General features: G+C 42.1%; 2 protein-coding genes across 2 annotated transcripts in view; one reads left to right on the top strand and one right to left on the bottom strand.

Annotated features, from left to right (window-relative positions):
- lrrc9 (leucine rich repeat containing 9) overlaps positions 1-4,277 on the bottom strand; it is an 18,273-nt gene extending 13,996 nt beyond the window's left edge. The window contains exons 1-8 of the mRNA XM_046061683.1: positions 4,061-4,277; positions 3,355-3,413; positions 2,902-3,120; positions 2,428-2,568; positions 2,116-2,179; positions 1,962-2,032; positions 793-975; positions 254-409 (exon numbers count right to left, since the gene is read on the bottom strand). Of these exons, the coding sequence (XP_045917639.1) occupies positions 254-409; positions 793-975; positions 1,962-2,032; positions 2,116-2,179; positions 2,428-2,568; positions 2,902-3,120; positions 3,355-3,411 (891 nt within the window). The 5' untranslated portion in view covers positions 3,412-3,413; positions 4,061-4,277. The remainder of the gene's footprint in view (positions 1-253; positions 410-792; positions 976-1,961; positions 2,033-2,115; positions 2,180-2,427; positions 2,569-2,901; positions 3,121-3,354; positions 3,414-4,060) is intronic.
- The window catches only part of rtn1a (reticulon 1a), a 20,466-nt gene continuing 9,196 nt past the window's right edge, over positions 4,202-15,471 (top strand). Inside the window, exons 1-3 of the mRNA XM_046061684.1 lie at positions 4,202-4,688; positions 11,595-12,341; positions 13,214-13,894. Of these exons, the coding sequence (XP_045917640.1) occupies positions 4,466-4,688; positions 11,595-12,341; positions 13,214-13,894 (1,651 nt within the window). The 5' untranslated portion in view covers positions 4,202-4,465. The remainder of the gene's footprint in view (positions 4,689-11,594; positions 12,342-13,213; positions 13,895-15,471) is intronic.

Raw genomic sequence — 15,471 nt, forward strand, 5'->3', positions numbered from 1 at the left:
TCTCTTCTGACGGCTGACCCTTCAACCAGGTGGGTCGATCCATCGTCCAAAGTACAGGAAGACTTCTTACAACTAGCTGGCACCTTGGAAAGCTCACGTTCAAGCTAGGTATGCATGCAAATGAAAACATCTCTCATAACTGTGTACAATAACAGCAACCTGCAGCTGGAGATTACAGCTAAACAATTTATATTGTATTCTTGTTTTACAGGTGCTAAAATATTTTTAAAAATGTTTCAAGGATTGTACATACATTCTTGAAGGCGTGATTGAGAGTTCTGATGCATTCTTCAGGTAACTGTAGCATAGTTTTCTTCCTCTCTATCAGACTGAGCTGGATCTCTGCCAGGTTCCTCTGAGCACTACGTACACGCATGTTGTAGTACATCATTTTCTTCATTACTGTGGACTAAAAGGAAAAATGTTTGACAGGAACAGTTCAAACCTACAGAATCTCATTTTTGTTAATAAATACCTAAATAAGATTTCCAAAGATTTTAAATGTGTCAAGCTAAATAAAAAAGAAATGTGCGTATGCAATGCATAAGATATCTAGAACTTTGAATTTAGGTAATGTATTAAGAAATCATGTCTTGGAATAAATTTCTCACTCATTATGAATATGATTTGTAACTCAACTGAAGCACTGGAAAAACTAAATGCAGAAGAAATATGTATGAGATATGGGAAATTTAATAAGGAGTTAGGAATTCAACAAAATCATTAGCAACGGACGTAAATCAAGAGAATTCAGGTGAGCTTAATTAGTGGTCCTGCTGGCCTTCTCAATACCTCAGCTGCTTCCTTGACTTGCTTGCTTGAGACGTCATAGGTGTCAAGTCGCTGGAGGCCTGGCATGTGGTAAAGAACGTGTGTAGCATAGTTACACAGCAGACACACTGGGTTTGGCGTTGACGTTGGGTCTTTCAGTGCTAGTTCTCTCAGATGGGGTATGCATTCAAGAAGGGTCAACTCCTGTTACAGAACACACAGGTTAGTTCATTAATAGGGCTTCTTATAATACTAAGGCTCAGGTTGTGCCCAAAAAACAACACTATTTCCAGAAATCCAGAACAATTTGAAAACCACTAGAGAGACAAGACATTTCTTTTCATAATTCAAATTGATGCTGCAGTAATTTTTGCTTATCACTAATTATAAAGAGCTAGTACAACTTATATTATATATACAAATCAGATGTATTATGGCAACTTCAACTTGGTGATGAAAAGAAAAATGAAATTTGTGCCTAGCCTCTGCAGCACGTCTTACTGACTGCCCACTGAAAAGGAAGTGTCAATATGAGACAAACTCCATTAAATATCAAACACTTCTTTTGTAACTTCTTCTTCCCCCCCCCCCCCCCTACATACTCACTGAAAGAAATGTCACATTTTAATGACAAAGGACCAAAGACTTTTTCTTTGATTCCACATTTGTTTCAATATGCTAGGGCGCTTTGTGCATTGAATGACAATAGTTGCATTCTTTAAAGCCAAGCTGAAAAAGGTGGATGACAGGAATATGATCTGAGGTGACCAATCAAAGCTGGAGCCAGAAAACTTTCTCAGTTTCTTCCTCAGCTCAAATGCTTTGAATTAGCTTAACAGCTATGTCGAAAATGCATAATTGACTAACACAAACCTACATATTAATAAAAACATCTTCTTGGAGTCTTTTAAGATCATTTTTTTAAATAGATGTAATCATGACTGTATATCATTGAATCCAGAAGGACAAACAGTGAAATTATGCTGCTCAATACCTCAGTGAAGGTCTCATGCAGCCAGCCCATTGTAGAATTGATTGAAAATCTGAACTGGCCTAGACCGCAACATTTCACAAGAATTTGGAAATGCCCTTTCTTCAGACCAAGGATTTTAATCAAGATTTTACAAAATGCGTAGGAAAACTTTTTTACAGAAGGAATTTGAAAAGCATATTTATGTTTTTAATCTTACCTTAAAGGAGCTGATCTTGTTCCCGGATAGATTAAGACTCTGAAGGCTGACATTAGGATCAAGGCAATGCCCTTAGAAGAAGTTGAAAATTATTTGATTATTATTTTTTTCTAATAACTAGGCACAGAAAATACAGATAATTCTAAAAACCTACCAATCTTTTCAATATTGTTGTCAGCAAGGTTTAGCTCTTTGAGGTTATGAAGTGTGTTCAAGCCCTTTAGAAAAAATCCCACCACACATAACAACAACAACTGATCAAAAAAGGGAGTGTGCTTCTTTGATAAAACATGAACAGTCATATTTTATTTACTGATATGATAAATTGTCTAAATATGCAGTTGTGGTGAGAAAAATCAATAGAAATTCTGAAATAAAATTCACAGTTTAACACATATTGTATAATGTTTTATAATAAACATGTAAACAGATAGATTAATTCATTAATTCAAGTTACAATTCAAACCTGTATCTGAGTTATGCAGTTATTGTTGAGCCACAAGACTTCTAGGTTGATCTGCAATTCTAAATTCTTTATTTCACAGATTTGATTATCATAAAGGTAGAGTTTCTCTAGTTGTAGACAATTCTGTAATCCAGATATTCCCTGCAAAAAAAGAGAAGGTGGGAGAAATTATTGTTTATATATATACTGTATATGACATATGCTGTAAAATTCACTAATACAGGATTCTGTTTTGCTTAAACTATGGGTAAGGATCCATAAATGGCAGTCATTGCATGCATGATTTCCTGTAATCACATGACACAGAGGGTAAAATTGTGATTACAGTGTGTAAGGTTTAAGAACAGTTGCAGTCACTTGCAAAATAAAACACAGTGGACTGTAATGATTCAAGGCATAGTATATTATTGTTATCAGCAGGGCTAGTATTGATTAGAAATTAGATCAGAGATATTACCAGCACAACAAACTTACTGTCAGATTGCACTGGACTACCCAGAGCTCCCGAAGCAGAGGACAGCCCTCCAATCCTTCAATGTGTTTTATGTTCTGGCCCACTATGGTAATCTGGCAAAGCCTTGGGAAGAAGGAAAGCCCAACCATACGGGGAAAACCAGAGAAGAAGATCTCCAGGCAGCTGATGTTACTTCCTTCTTGTGCAATTTTTTCATAGGACACTCCATTGGCCATGCACTGTTGAAAAAAAAGCTAATGTGACAGAATAACTTACATTTAGCTAGGCCTAATCATTATTTGTCAGGACAAATTATTATGCAGTGAACACTGATAAATTAAAATGATAATTAAATGAAATAGGCCTCCATATAGCTTATACATTGCATTCAATTGTTGGAAGCAGTAAACTGGATTTTAACCCAGACACCATCTATCATTTTGATCAAATGAATGTGAATTTCATATACTCACCAGCTCTTTGACCACCTCCTCATCACCACGGCACTTTTGTTTCTCACGCTGTATCATAACTGTGAAATACACTAAAGCTAAAGTTAAATAGTTAAATAAGGTGCCCTTAAAATGCACACATTCTGTTTTATACTGATGATTTATTGGGAAAGTAAAGAAAAGGTCCGCAATTAGTCTACCAGATAGTGTAAGCGCAGTAACAAATAACTGAGGTTAGTAAGCATACACACTGACGCTAACTTCCCCTTAAAGTTATGCTACCAGCTAGCTAACGTTAGGTGCAGATACTGGAACTGTTAGCTCACCTCAGTTATAAATACCTCGGTATTAACACTACTTTCCACGTCGAAATGCATCAGCTCAAACACTAACTCTGTGACCCATCTGACTTCAGCAATGTTTGGCATCAGGAGCGTCTGGTTGCTAAGGAGCCATGTTGAAACCTTTGCGGTCCTAATGATATTTTGAGCTGCCACATGACGGCGCCACACTGCAAGATACTTTTTTCACACCACAGTATCATGAAATGTTGCTGTATTTTATCGGCACACGTTCATAAAACATTACACTTGAAATTCTAGCTATTTTTTTCGTTTTTAATTTCGTTTTATTGACCTGTAATGCCGCTATCTTTATGCTCCCCTGTGGGCCATACGTCCAATTTCACTGACTTATCTGTGGAGTCACTGTGTGTGCTACAGGCTACCTGTTTCACCACGCCAAGGATCATTGTGCTGCCATTCTCTCGGTCACTGTCAAACACTTCATATATAAACGCCTTTCATACGTTTGACTCTGCCCCAAATAAAAGTGCCAACCCCGATCCTCGCGGACACCATGACGTCACCGTTGGAGCAGTGAACTAAAACAATAAAGCTCACTCCTCTCCTCTCGCTCCCCGACCGACCGCACCGCCTTCTCTGTGGCTTCTACAAACCCCGGGCGCAGTTGACAGACGCCGGCCAGGAGCTGCATTGTTTTGTGTTTGTCTCCGTCACCCATTCTAGCGCAAAGGGCTGCCACCGCTCATCCAGCAAACCCCCGGTGTACGGTAGAGAAGAAGAAGCCTATAGTAGCTAGTATACCAAGTCAGATAACAGGGGGAAAAAGCATGTCTGCTCAGCCCGGTGAGGAGCTAGGCTCGGAGGGGAGGTGGTTTGGGGATGACTATGAGAGGAACGGCCTGTTTGGGAACACACCGACCCGGTTCGACGAGCTACGTGAAGATTTTAAGCCGAAAGGCGGCGAGGTGACGGCCGACCTGGATCAACAATTTCATCCTTTCCAGGACGATGGGAAAAGGCCTCCCGTTGCTATGGGAACTGCATCTACAGGTAAACCGAACAGTTAAGTCTTTTATGTTTATCAATAAATAGTATTTCATCCACAGTACGTTTGATTTCAACCCTCATCGGTATTCAGGTGTAAATACAGCGAGAGAAGCGCGTCCCGTTAGTCAAAGATTCAGCGTTACGACCAGGTTACGACAGTCGGCCTGTTTGTCAGCCGAGTTAAAAGTTCTGGGCTTGAAAACACAGAAACAAAGGTGCATGCGAGTAACTTCCATAGGATGATAGTAGGCTAAATCAGATGTCACATCAGTGATACTGAAGGTAATGGTATTAGACATCTTAAAAACTGAACTGGTTTGAGCTTTAGCCTGTAATTGTTATGAAACATCAAATATTTTCCAGTGTTTTGCCCAGTAGTCTACACAGTTCTTTAGTTGATGACATTTGTGTCTGTAGGGAGGATTTAGATAGGAAGCAGCATGCATTAACAAATAGCCTGTTGAACTTTGAATGGCTTATGTGCGTTCACTGGCAAAACTGATCTACTAGCTCCCACATGTAGGCCTATATCTATGACAAAAGACCTGCATTCTTGAGATGGTGGGGTAGAGGGAAAAATAAATAGATAACAGGCCTAAGCTCCCGAGCTTTCATAGGCAGTGACTGGGTAAAAGCCTGAACAAAATATTTTATTTGTCCTGCTAAGTAGCCTGCATGATGACAGGATTCCTTCATGCCTGTTTCAGTGTTGTTGATGATATAGTGATATTATTGGATGCCGGAGGCAGTGTTTTTGTGGGAACATCATGCAGACCTCAGTTCTAAGTCAGTCACTCTCTTCATCACAGCTCTGCTCATGCTGCTATTTTTAATCCCGAAGTAGCAACGCTCACTATTTGCTCTGTGAGCAAAACTAGAACCCTGCACTTTCATTCAGGGATTCACTGAAAAATTCATGAGATGATGTTTTTTTTTAAAAAGACGCCTAGTTTCCTCCCTCTCTCGCCCAGTTCAGGCCTTTCTCTTTTAGCTGGCTGCAGCTGGTTCAAAACAAGAAAAAGAAGAAAAAAACAAGTCCTTTTTGTATATCCGTTAAGTAAGAGCATAATTGGACAATGCATTGAGGCAACTTTAACATCCAAAGCTAAAGGTGTTAAATGGAAAAATTTACATAACCTACTAAAGCTAAAAATGATTGTCTTTAAGTAGAATGAGCGTAAAATATGTGAAATGAATAATGGCTAGTGATGTTTGGCCTAACTTTTCTACTAATAAACAAACAAAAGACATGCTCTGCTTTCATAATAGTGTGCCAGACAAGCTCAAACTTGTGTAGGTGCACACACACACACACACACACACACACACACACACACACACACACACACACACACACACACACACACACAGATGATGTTTTGATTCCTAAGAGAGGAAGACTGTCTGTCTCTCATTGCTATAACTCCCACTGAGGCGTGTCCATAATAGTGAAGTAATCTACTCTGTCACTTATGTTCTTGGTGGGCACAGTGCAGATCTCATCACATCTAGCAGGGTAGAGTGGACATTTTCCTCTTGACCAGACATGACATCTTTGTCAAACACATTCACTTCCAGCAACCCCCTCTTAAACAAACTTTCCCTCTCTGCTTTGCTGGTGGATAATCACAAAATTATATTTGATATTTTGGAAATGTAAAGATTCTGTCTTACTGAGGCCAGAAAAGAACTGTGGCCTTTGAGCAGTAGGCTACCAACTGTGAAATAGTATCTCTTCAAGATGTCTAGAATTGCCTCGCTATGTAATCGATCCATGCCTGTTCTAAATCTTGTTCACAACGGTGATCTACCCACAGGACGCCGATAATGCTGATTTCAGCAGTATTCAAATACCACAGGACAGAACCTTAGCCTTGGATCACAGAGAGTACAGAACAGTGTAGCCTCTTTTCTCTTCCAAAGTTTCCCATCCTATGAAGGTTTCAAGAAGCTTGAGAAAGAAAGTTGTGGAAGATATTGCCGCATCATGACCGGTGACCATAAAGTGTTCTGTGAAAATCCCACAGTCAAGTTTGTTTTTCACCACATGGTGTGTCTGCTAGCCTCCACTGCTCTCTGGCATAGAAGAAAACAACTAAGTGCATATTGTACACAAACAGTGACAACTTCCTTTTCCACAAAGCTCTCTGTAACGGTATAACTTTATCATGTTCTGACAAAGTGCATCAGTCATGAGAAACGTTCTCCCACAATCCAGTCCCTGATAGGTGGATTAGACTCGAGGCTTTCTCCGTTTCAGCATATCATCAGAGACAAGGATGAGACAGCATATGTCTGGCTGAGTCTTTCCCATATCTTTCAGATAGAGAAAGCACTTAGTCAACTCCGCCGAACTGCATAAGCCAACACAGTGCATTTGTGTCTTTAGCTGGTGAGAGCGCTGCTCCAGTTCCCAGGGGGCCAAGCAGTGTTCGGTCTTTTCAGACTAGATGATAAAGATGCAAGATAATACAGCGGTGGAGGAGGGGGGAGCAGCTTAATGGCAAGAGAGGCGAGGCTGTGATGAGAAACCCGATAGTTGTTCAAATGGCCGGACTGTCTGGGAAAATCGGGAAATGTAAAGAGCTGTCTTCTCCTTCGTAGATATGTTTTAATTCAGTATCTTACATAATTAAATAAGACTTAAAGTGTGTACAATATATAGTCATGTGTCTGCTTTCCACAATGATTTGGGCCCAAGTGCTCATCCTACGTCATACCTGTCAGGTTTCCAGTCTCATTAATTTGTCTCCAGGACCAATTAGCTAATGCCGAGGGATAAAAGGAAAGATGAAAGCGCGACAGACCAAACCCAAAAAGCTCCACTGTAGGGGACAATAACAAAGCATTACTGCTGTCATTATATTAATAAATCATACGTTCTGATGTGCTTTGGTCCCCTGTGTTTACCCTGAAAACAATTAAAAGCCAGCATGTGAAATATGATGCTATGCTTACAATCTTACTGCCTCAGTCCAGCTTCATTGCCTGTGGGCATAGAGTAATCCCTGAGCAGAGTATTGCAAAACTAATCTTGGGATTCGAGCTAATATCAGCAGAGACACTTATAAGTAGTCCATCTATTTTTTTTGTGTTGGTTATTGTAGCCTACGCAGGCCTGTCTTCCATCCTGCGTCTGTACTCGTTAAAGCTATATTCTGTCTGCACAATGAAAGTGAAATGCCAATCCAAAATCACACCAAATTGAAAGCTTTGACCCAAAGCAGACAGCTCGCATACACCCAGTCTGGATCCTCCCACATCCTCTCTATTCACACATAAAGCTCCATCCAAGCAAGCATTTGATCAATACAGTGGAAGACAGGTACGGTACGTTAGCATGGCTTCAGAATCTGAATGGGGACAGATTATCTTTTATTTAAACTGTCTCTACATTGATTTTTGACTTTGACAAAGGCTGATGGAACAACATTTGTCCTGTGTGGCCTTGAGTGGTGGATCCACTGTTTCTTACAGTAATTGTATGTCCTCATTGTCTTGGATCAATGCAGCTCAGAGCAGTTGAATCCCTCAGCACAGCTGTTCCCCTATCGACCTCTGCAAGTAGTTTTGTTGTACCTCAGCTCGTAGTATAGACTGTCATTGTGCTCTCTGTTTTCTTCTTCTTTACTAACATTGAAGTGGGATAGTAGTTAGAGACTAGTATTCATGTATTTGTTCATCCAGGGATATTGCAATCGATACATTATGAACATAAACGTCACAACCAAAGCTTTTAAAGAGTGAGAGCGGCGCTTCAGTTAAAGTGGCAATAGACAGGTAAATGTGGATTGCACACTGTGATGGCTATAGAGTAATGACACCATCTGCATTTAGATTGGTTCCCTATAAGCCTCACTTTCACTATACATTCTTCCTGCCACCCGGTACAATCTATTTTAAAATATATTCACCAAATAACACAAGAAAGAAATGCTACCAGGCAAACCTAACTTTACGCTGATAAAGAGTGTGTTTTCTCTTCTCCCTGGCTTTCTCCAAGTAACTCATTTGAATGTTTCATAATATGTGCACAGCCGACCCAGTCTCGCGTCATCCATGTTTACAAAATCAATTTCTGTTTTTATCTTCTTAAACAAAGCGCAGTTCCTACTAAACAGTTTATACCTTAAATAATAAAGCTACGGAACATTATTTAAGGTCAAAGGCACAGATGTCTTTGAAAGAGGAGCACACTTTGTTGGATTGGTTTCCACAAGGTCATGGAGTGAAAGAGAGCTCCTGAAAGGTAACACCACAGTCGAGAGGGTCACGGATGGAGTAATGGAGTTGTTACAGTGCACTAGAGATTAACAGATGTTTAAAAGTGAAGCTGAATACCTGCTGGGATGGTGTGTGCTTGGACATCACAGACCGACAGGGATTGTTCCTTCGAAAGTCAGTGGAGCCTGTTGTTGTAGTGGGTTGTGGAACCAGCAGCATTGCTTCTGTCTACACTTGACTCGTGGCTGCAAGAAGTGAGACAACAATCTGTTCTCGAGAATAGCAAACATAGCTGTTTGTGAGGAAACTTGTATGACATTTCTTTATCAATTTTATTCCACATTGAATAATGGCAGTCCATCAGTAAGGGAATAAACACTGCTGCACAGTGAGTTCCACGTGCAACTTGGGAAACCCTTAATTTCAAAGTGGTAATATTTTCATTTTGCAACTCTGGGTCTTTTGATATTGTCTATGGTCACAAGTTTTGTCTGTAGCCTGATAATACAGAGCCCATGCTTTCGCATTGCACAGATTGTAAGGCTGCTTTAGTTACGGAGCTGCACTGGCTGCACGGGGGACAACAAAAGGACTGCCCCTTCACAGCACATCCACCAGGACCTATTTATGTAACTGCACCATCCTTTCAGTGACATGATTATGTTGTGTGGCTGCAGTGTGAGCTGAGAATTCCTCTGTTGTCACGTCCAATCCCATCTGAAAGCGAAGCAAAGCATTTGCTTCAGCCTTGTGGGGTTTTTTTGCCCCCTGGTGTCTGGCTGCTACGCCATATCAGCAGATTCAATATGTCCTCTATCTCAACACACCAAGTAGCCTGACTTTGTCAAGTACCTGCTCAGAGTGACTGCCCTCATGGCTTTTAAAGAAACGCATCCAGCCACTTGCCTTATGCAACTGCTGGTGAGTTTATCTGTGTTGTTATGTAGAATGGGTTGGTAGAGAGAGGGGGTGTGTGTTGCCCACAGTCACCAGGATAACTGGCAGCTCACAGCTCCAGAGATCACCTCTCCTCACCAGTTTGTAGTGGCCCTGAGTGCTTCCCACATCTGCACAGTATATATTTGTACAGTGAATCAGTGAGTGTTAGATTATGATGTTGTTGCCAGGGTGATTGCTAATGGGACCTATACGATTGGTAGTACACTAAGAGGATTATACGTTGGCTTTAGCAGTACATCAAGGGCATTCACGTCACCGAAATGAACTTGGCTCAACAGCTGTGCCCATTTATGTTGCATATTGTTTGGATCTGCGGGCAGTTCAGATGTTGATAAGACATTTGAGTCTATTAAATGCAAAATAATCTGAAGCTCAAGAGTGTCTGGGCCTGCTTTGCTGTTCCTCTATGTCACGTAACCCCTCCCGCTGTGTCCCAGCATGGTGTGTAGTGTTTATGCCATTGTACTGCGGTATGATGTATTGTTAATGACTAAGGGAGCAGCAGTAGGAAGGACAGCAGAAGGGAAGGGTGGTGGGGCTTTTCAGAGGAAGCGAAGGGAGGGACGGGACGTCCTGACCTGTTGGGTCTTCTGTCAGTCTGCATCCTCCAGAGCTAACCCTAAGGCTGCTTTTTTAAATTGTCCCCCCTCATCCAGCCCAGCAGTTGGACCCAGCCTATTTATAGTACCACCTCTGCCCTGGGAGTAGCAGGGCTCGAGACCAGGAGGAGGAGCTCAGTTTGTGGAAGTATAAACTGAGTTATACACAGTACAGCAAAAATATGAGCATATAGTATGTGTTTGTGTGTGGGTACTGTGTTTATGCTTGTGTATTTGTGTATGAAAAGGAGGCAGTGTGTTTGTTGGCCGAGTTGGACATTAAGTCAACAAATCTGAATACTTGACTTGACCTTGACTTCTGACGATTTTAAATAACATCTCTTTCAAGTCCGCCTCTTCCTGTTTTGCAAGTCATATGTAACATGAGCATCCTTAACATTTTCCTGCAGCAAACTATTCAATGAGATGTTGAGTGATATTTTACAGCAGAGCACACATAAAGGCACTGCTAACACCAACACTATTGTCTGTTTTGAATTCTTACTCTTGGTAACACTAAAAATCGCTGTGGTTATTGTTATTTTAGCTTTGCATGTGTTGAATACCAGGATGCAGTGAGCGTGAAGTGTTTATCGATATATTTTATGCATAGCCTAGCCTAGCTGAAGCCATTTAAGCTTTGGAGAGGGTAGATGCTAGTTTGCACATACAATATGTTGTTCATATTGTATTTGTGTGTTCGTTCTCATGACTCTAATTTATCAGGAGAGGCGCTGGATTAGTGATCATAGAGCCGAGATGTGACTAGAGAAAGCCCTTTGCCTGCATGATTTAGAACAGACTCTGGTTGTGGCACTGTGTTTTTTGGGGGGTCTGAACAATCCCCCTTTGTCCTGCACCGGGTACAAGTACCCTCTGTTACTGCTGCCTCACTGATCTTCACAGCCGAGCACCCAGTCTGACTGTGCTGCTCTCACAGTGCCACAGCCCCTTTCCCTGACAGTAGCGCCAGCAGAAGCATAGCCTTGTTTAACTGGATGTTTTCATTAATCACACAGCTCAGGCACAGGCTGATTGACACAGTGTAACATAGAGAGTGCTGTCATTCATCGTTATCGTTTTTTTGTGTGTATAACCTCACTGAGTTTCACTTCTCTCTCTGTAGATGACCCCACGTCTTGCCTGTTCAGGAAGCCTATGAATGATGATGATGATGATGATGATGGTGATATCTACACTTCCCTGATGTCAAATCAGAGCTTCACGTCGGGACGAGAGGCCTCCTATCTGTCGGACGACCTGAAACCCTCCAAGCCCTCCTCTGGCTCCTCTGCCATGGACCACTTCTCCAGCGACTCCTATAGCTTTAGCTCCAACACCAAGATGACTTCCAACCTGGCTGACGACATGCCAAAATCTCTGTTGGGTTCAGATAAGACAGAATCCTACAACTACATGGACATCAGCCATGGGGATGAGCGCCGTGACCAGCACCAGGATGCTCTGCACAGCCTGCTGGACAAAGGCTCAACTGGTCGTGACTCAATGGGCAGCTATTTAGATAAACACCCAGGAAGAGATGATGATGATGAAGAGGAAGAAGAAAACCTAGGTCCAGCACTGGGCTCCCACTCTTTCCCCTACGTGGAGGAGCCATCTGATGAAGAGCTGTCAGACTACCGCTCCTACCGAAACCTGGGTGGCACCCCGCAGACGGCCAGCCCAGTGAAGATCACCTTGACCGAGTCCAAGCCACCAACTGCCAAGTCTGAGCTGCAGCAACAACCCCCTCCAGTCACTGTGTCTGAGCGTGAAAATGTCCTCAGTGTGGGCTTACAGGGGGTTCCCACTGTGACGCTATCGGAGCCCGAGGACGACAGCCCTGCTTCCACTCCCAATACTTCACCAACACGTAGGCACAGCACACACACAGAAACACCTGTGCTCATATATTCAAGTGGGTGAAAAAGTACTGAATCATGGTATATGTAATTTCATACTGCAATGAGTATATATCATAGTATTATAAATTTTCTGGAAAATCAACTGAGATTTTATCTAATCAAGTGAATTAAATACCTGACAAATCAAAAAACCTCATCACATTACTGCAGAAAAATCACACAAAAACACAAATATTGTCAAAATGGCCACCCCTATGTCAGATAATGAATGCCATTAAGTCAGAGCTACTTCAGTATTTGTCTGACAGTGATTTGAATACAGTTTTGTGAGATTCAATTTCCAATTTTCTTTTTTTTGTCTTTATGGTCATATAACTATTAATACATTCATGTGACGTCACTGCAGTATACAGACTCTAATAGCCTAAGCTTTCCTGAAAACATGTATATAACTTTATTGTGCACTACAGGGTTGACGTTATACAAGCATTAGCATACAAGGAGACCAGGCGAATCTAAAATTGGTAAAAATGGATTAGACTTCTGAGGTTTAAAAGTGAGACTACGTAGCAGTGGCAAAAGTAGAGCAAACTGACTCAGTTATACATTAATAACTATCTAACGTGTGTTACCATTAGCTTATATTAACCACTATAAGTTACTGCTCATCAGACCAAGTAAAAACAATTGAAAAGTTAATTGAGCGAGGATGTTTTATTGCTTATGAAGTCAATATTTCCTTTGTAAGAGGAGGACTGTGTTATTTCTTTGTTCAAAAGTTACACAGTCCAGCTTTAAGCATGCAGATACTGTTTGTCTGAATTTGTGATGTGCATGAAGACTCTAATGCCCACTTTTCTCTTCATTTCTTTGTGAGCAGAAAAAGAATTCCCTTCCCATGACATGTTCAAGGCTGACGCAGTGAAGCCTGCACCTTCCAAAAGCACTCCGAGCACTAAAGCCAGCAGCAGGGAGCATGACGGCAGCAGCGCCGAGTCTGGAGACTCAGAGATTGAGCTGGTGTCTGAGGAGCCTCCAAAGGCCAGCAGCAACCCATTTGCCCAGCCGCCTAAAAGCAAGGGCACTTTCAGCCAGCCTAACAACCCCTTTGACAATCCCCCAGTCGCCAAGGGTGGTTTCGGCCTGGCCGGCAACCACGCTCCACCCACAGCCTACAGCATTCTGAGGGAGGAGAGAGAGGCAGAGCTTGACAGTGATCTCTTCATTGAGTCTGCGTCTGAAGAGAGCCCAAAGAGAGAGCAGGGCTTCAGTGGCCCCAAACAGGGAGTCAGCCCTCCCTCTCCCCTGGTTCCCAGTGCCGTCTCTCCCCGCAGCGTGGCTGAGGTGGTGCCAGCCGAGCCCCTGATCACAGACAAGGTCAAGACCCCAGTGAAAACAGAGGAGGATCGCCCCAGCAAGCCCAAGCCCCCCACTGCGGCCGTGCCCCCAGAGGTGCGATCAGAGAGGCCCCACCAGGACGATATGCACACAAATGAGGGCAAAGGAGACCTAGGAAAACCCGCCGCCTCAGCCTTCCTGGTGGGCTTCAGTAAACAAAAAGGTCAGTCTTAAAAATCTTGATTTCCTTTTTTTTTAACCAGAACATCTAAGTAATACATATTTCTCCCCTGAACAAAAATGTAAAAGTTTATATTGTTACTGCCTCCTTGTGGATGTAACAGGATTTCACAAAACATGTCTGTAATCTTTTCATTGCTGCAGTGGTTTCACCTTGGCTTATAAGCTACTATCTTGGGTACTGGTTCTTCAGAAATAACGCTGTCAGCTTGTGATACAGGTAGTGTTGTTTGTATTCATGCCCAAATGAAAGAGCTAGTGCATGTGCATTTGTGTTCCTAACCTTCCCCATCATATCTATATTAGGGCTAAAAAGCTGTTTGAAAATTACTGACAGCGTATTTCTGATCAAATCACTAACGCAGTGTTTGTTTACCTCCTGATAGCTACTGCATAGTGTGCTTTGACACTGTTTTGTTGACAAGGCCGGGAACGTAAACAGGATTGCTGAGAGAGGTGGGATGTTCCACTGTTGAGTCTCTCTGTGTGTGTGTGTGTGTGTGTGTGTGTGTGTGTGTGTGTGTGTGTGTGTGTGTGTGTGTGTGTGTGTGTGTGTGTGTTAGCATGCAAGGGGTGGGAAGTGCTTGTGTTGTACTTTCCTAAAGGTCTGCTTCCCTCTGGTGGTATATTTGATGGGGAAAAAAAGCCAGAGTGAGGATGCAGCGATTCAGATTTATGGCAATGCATGACGACTGAAACTCAACATTTAAACTTTTCTCTCTGCTTTCAGTTCAAACAGCACAAATGATGGAATTGCAGATGTTAATGAAAAAACTGATTTGAATCTTTACGTCATATGGCTCCTTACATCATTCTGCGATTAGATAAGTCAGACATGCTACCCACAGTCAACAGACGTTAATGCTGTCTAAGCTCCACATTTGATGTTGGATGGGTATTTTGACTTCTATTGGCTGTTCTTTCTGTCCTTGTAAACAGTGGGTTTACGCAATCCTATGTGGTCAAAACTGGGGCACACTCCTACTTAAGGGTTTGAAGGCTTCCTCTTGAATTTCACATAGTTACAGAGCTGAAAAAGTCTCATCTGAATAAATGGAAGCTACAGAGGAGCCAAAGCCAAACAACAAAGAGACAGGTAGATGGGTTTCATGAAACTCCCAGTTACTCGTGAACCCTCTTCCAGTAAGTCAGGTAAATAGTTAGAAATTAGAAATTTATAATATTTCAAAGTAGTGTGATTAAATAGCAAATCAAAGAGACTGTCTTTGTTTTGTTTACTCTGTGAGAAGGTTCTGGAAATGCTAAAAAAAAAAAAAAAAAGGAAAAAAAGCAGGTCACATGTTTGTTTTTTTACACCACTAGAGGGTGCAGTGTACCTTTGTCATTGCTGCTCTGTTGAAGACCAGCAGATTTTGTTTTCATCAGTTGGAGCACTTCCACATCAGTTGCCATAGCAACAGTGATGAGGGCGCATGTTCAGTCTGGTTCAGAGAAATCATTTTTTCCCTCTTGGTATTGGCAATGAAGCCCGTCAAAGCTGCAGTGAGCAGCAGGTGTGAGGTGTGGTTGTCTCCGAAGGGGGGGGGGGGGGGGGGGGGA

This window comes from Micropterus dolomieu, linkage group LG11 (genome assembly GCF_021292245.1).
Source record: "Micropterus dolomieu isolate WLL.071019.BEF.003 ecotype Adirondacks linkage group LG11, ASM2129224v1, whole genome shotgun sequence".
Lineage (NCBI taxonomy): Eukaryota > Metazoa > Chordata > Actinopteri > Centrarchiformes > Centrarchidae > Micropterus > Micropterus dolomieu.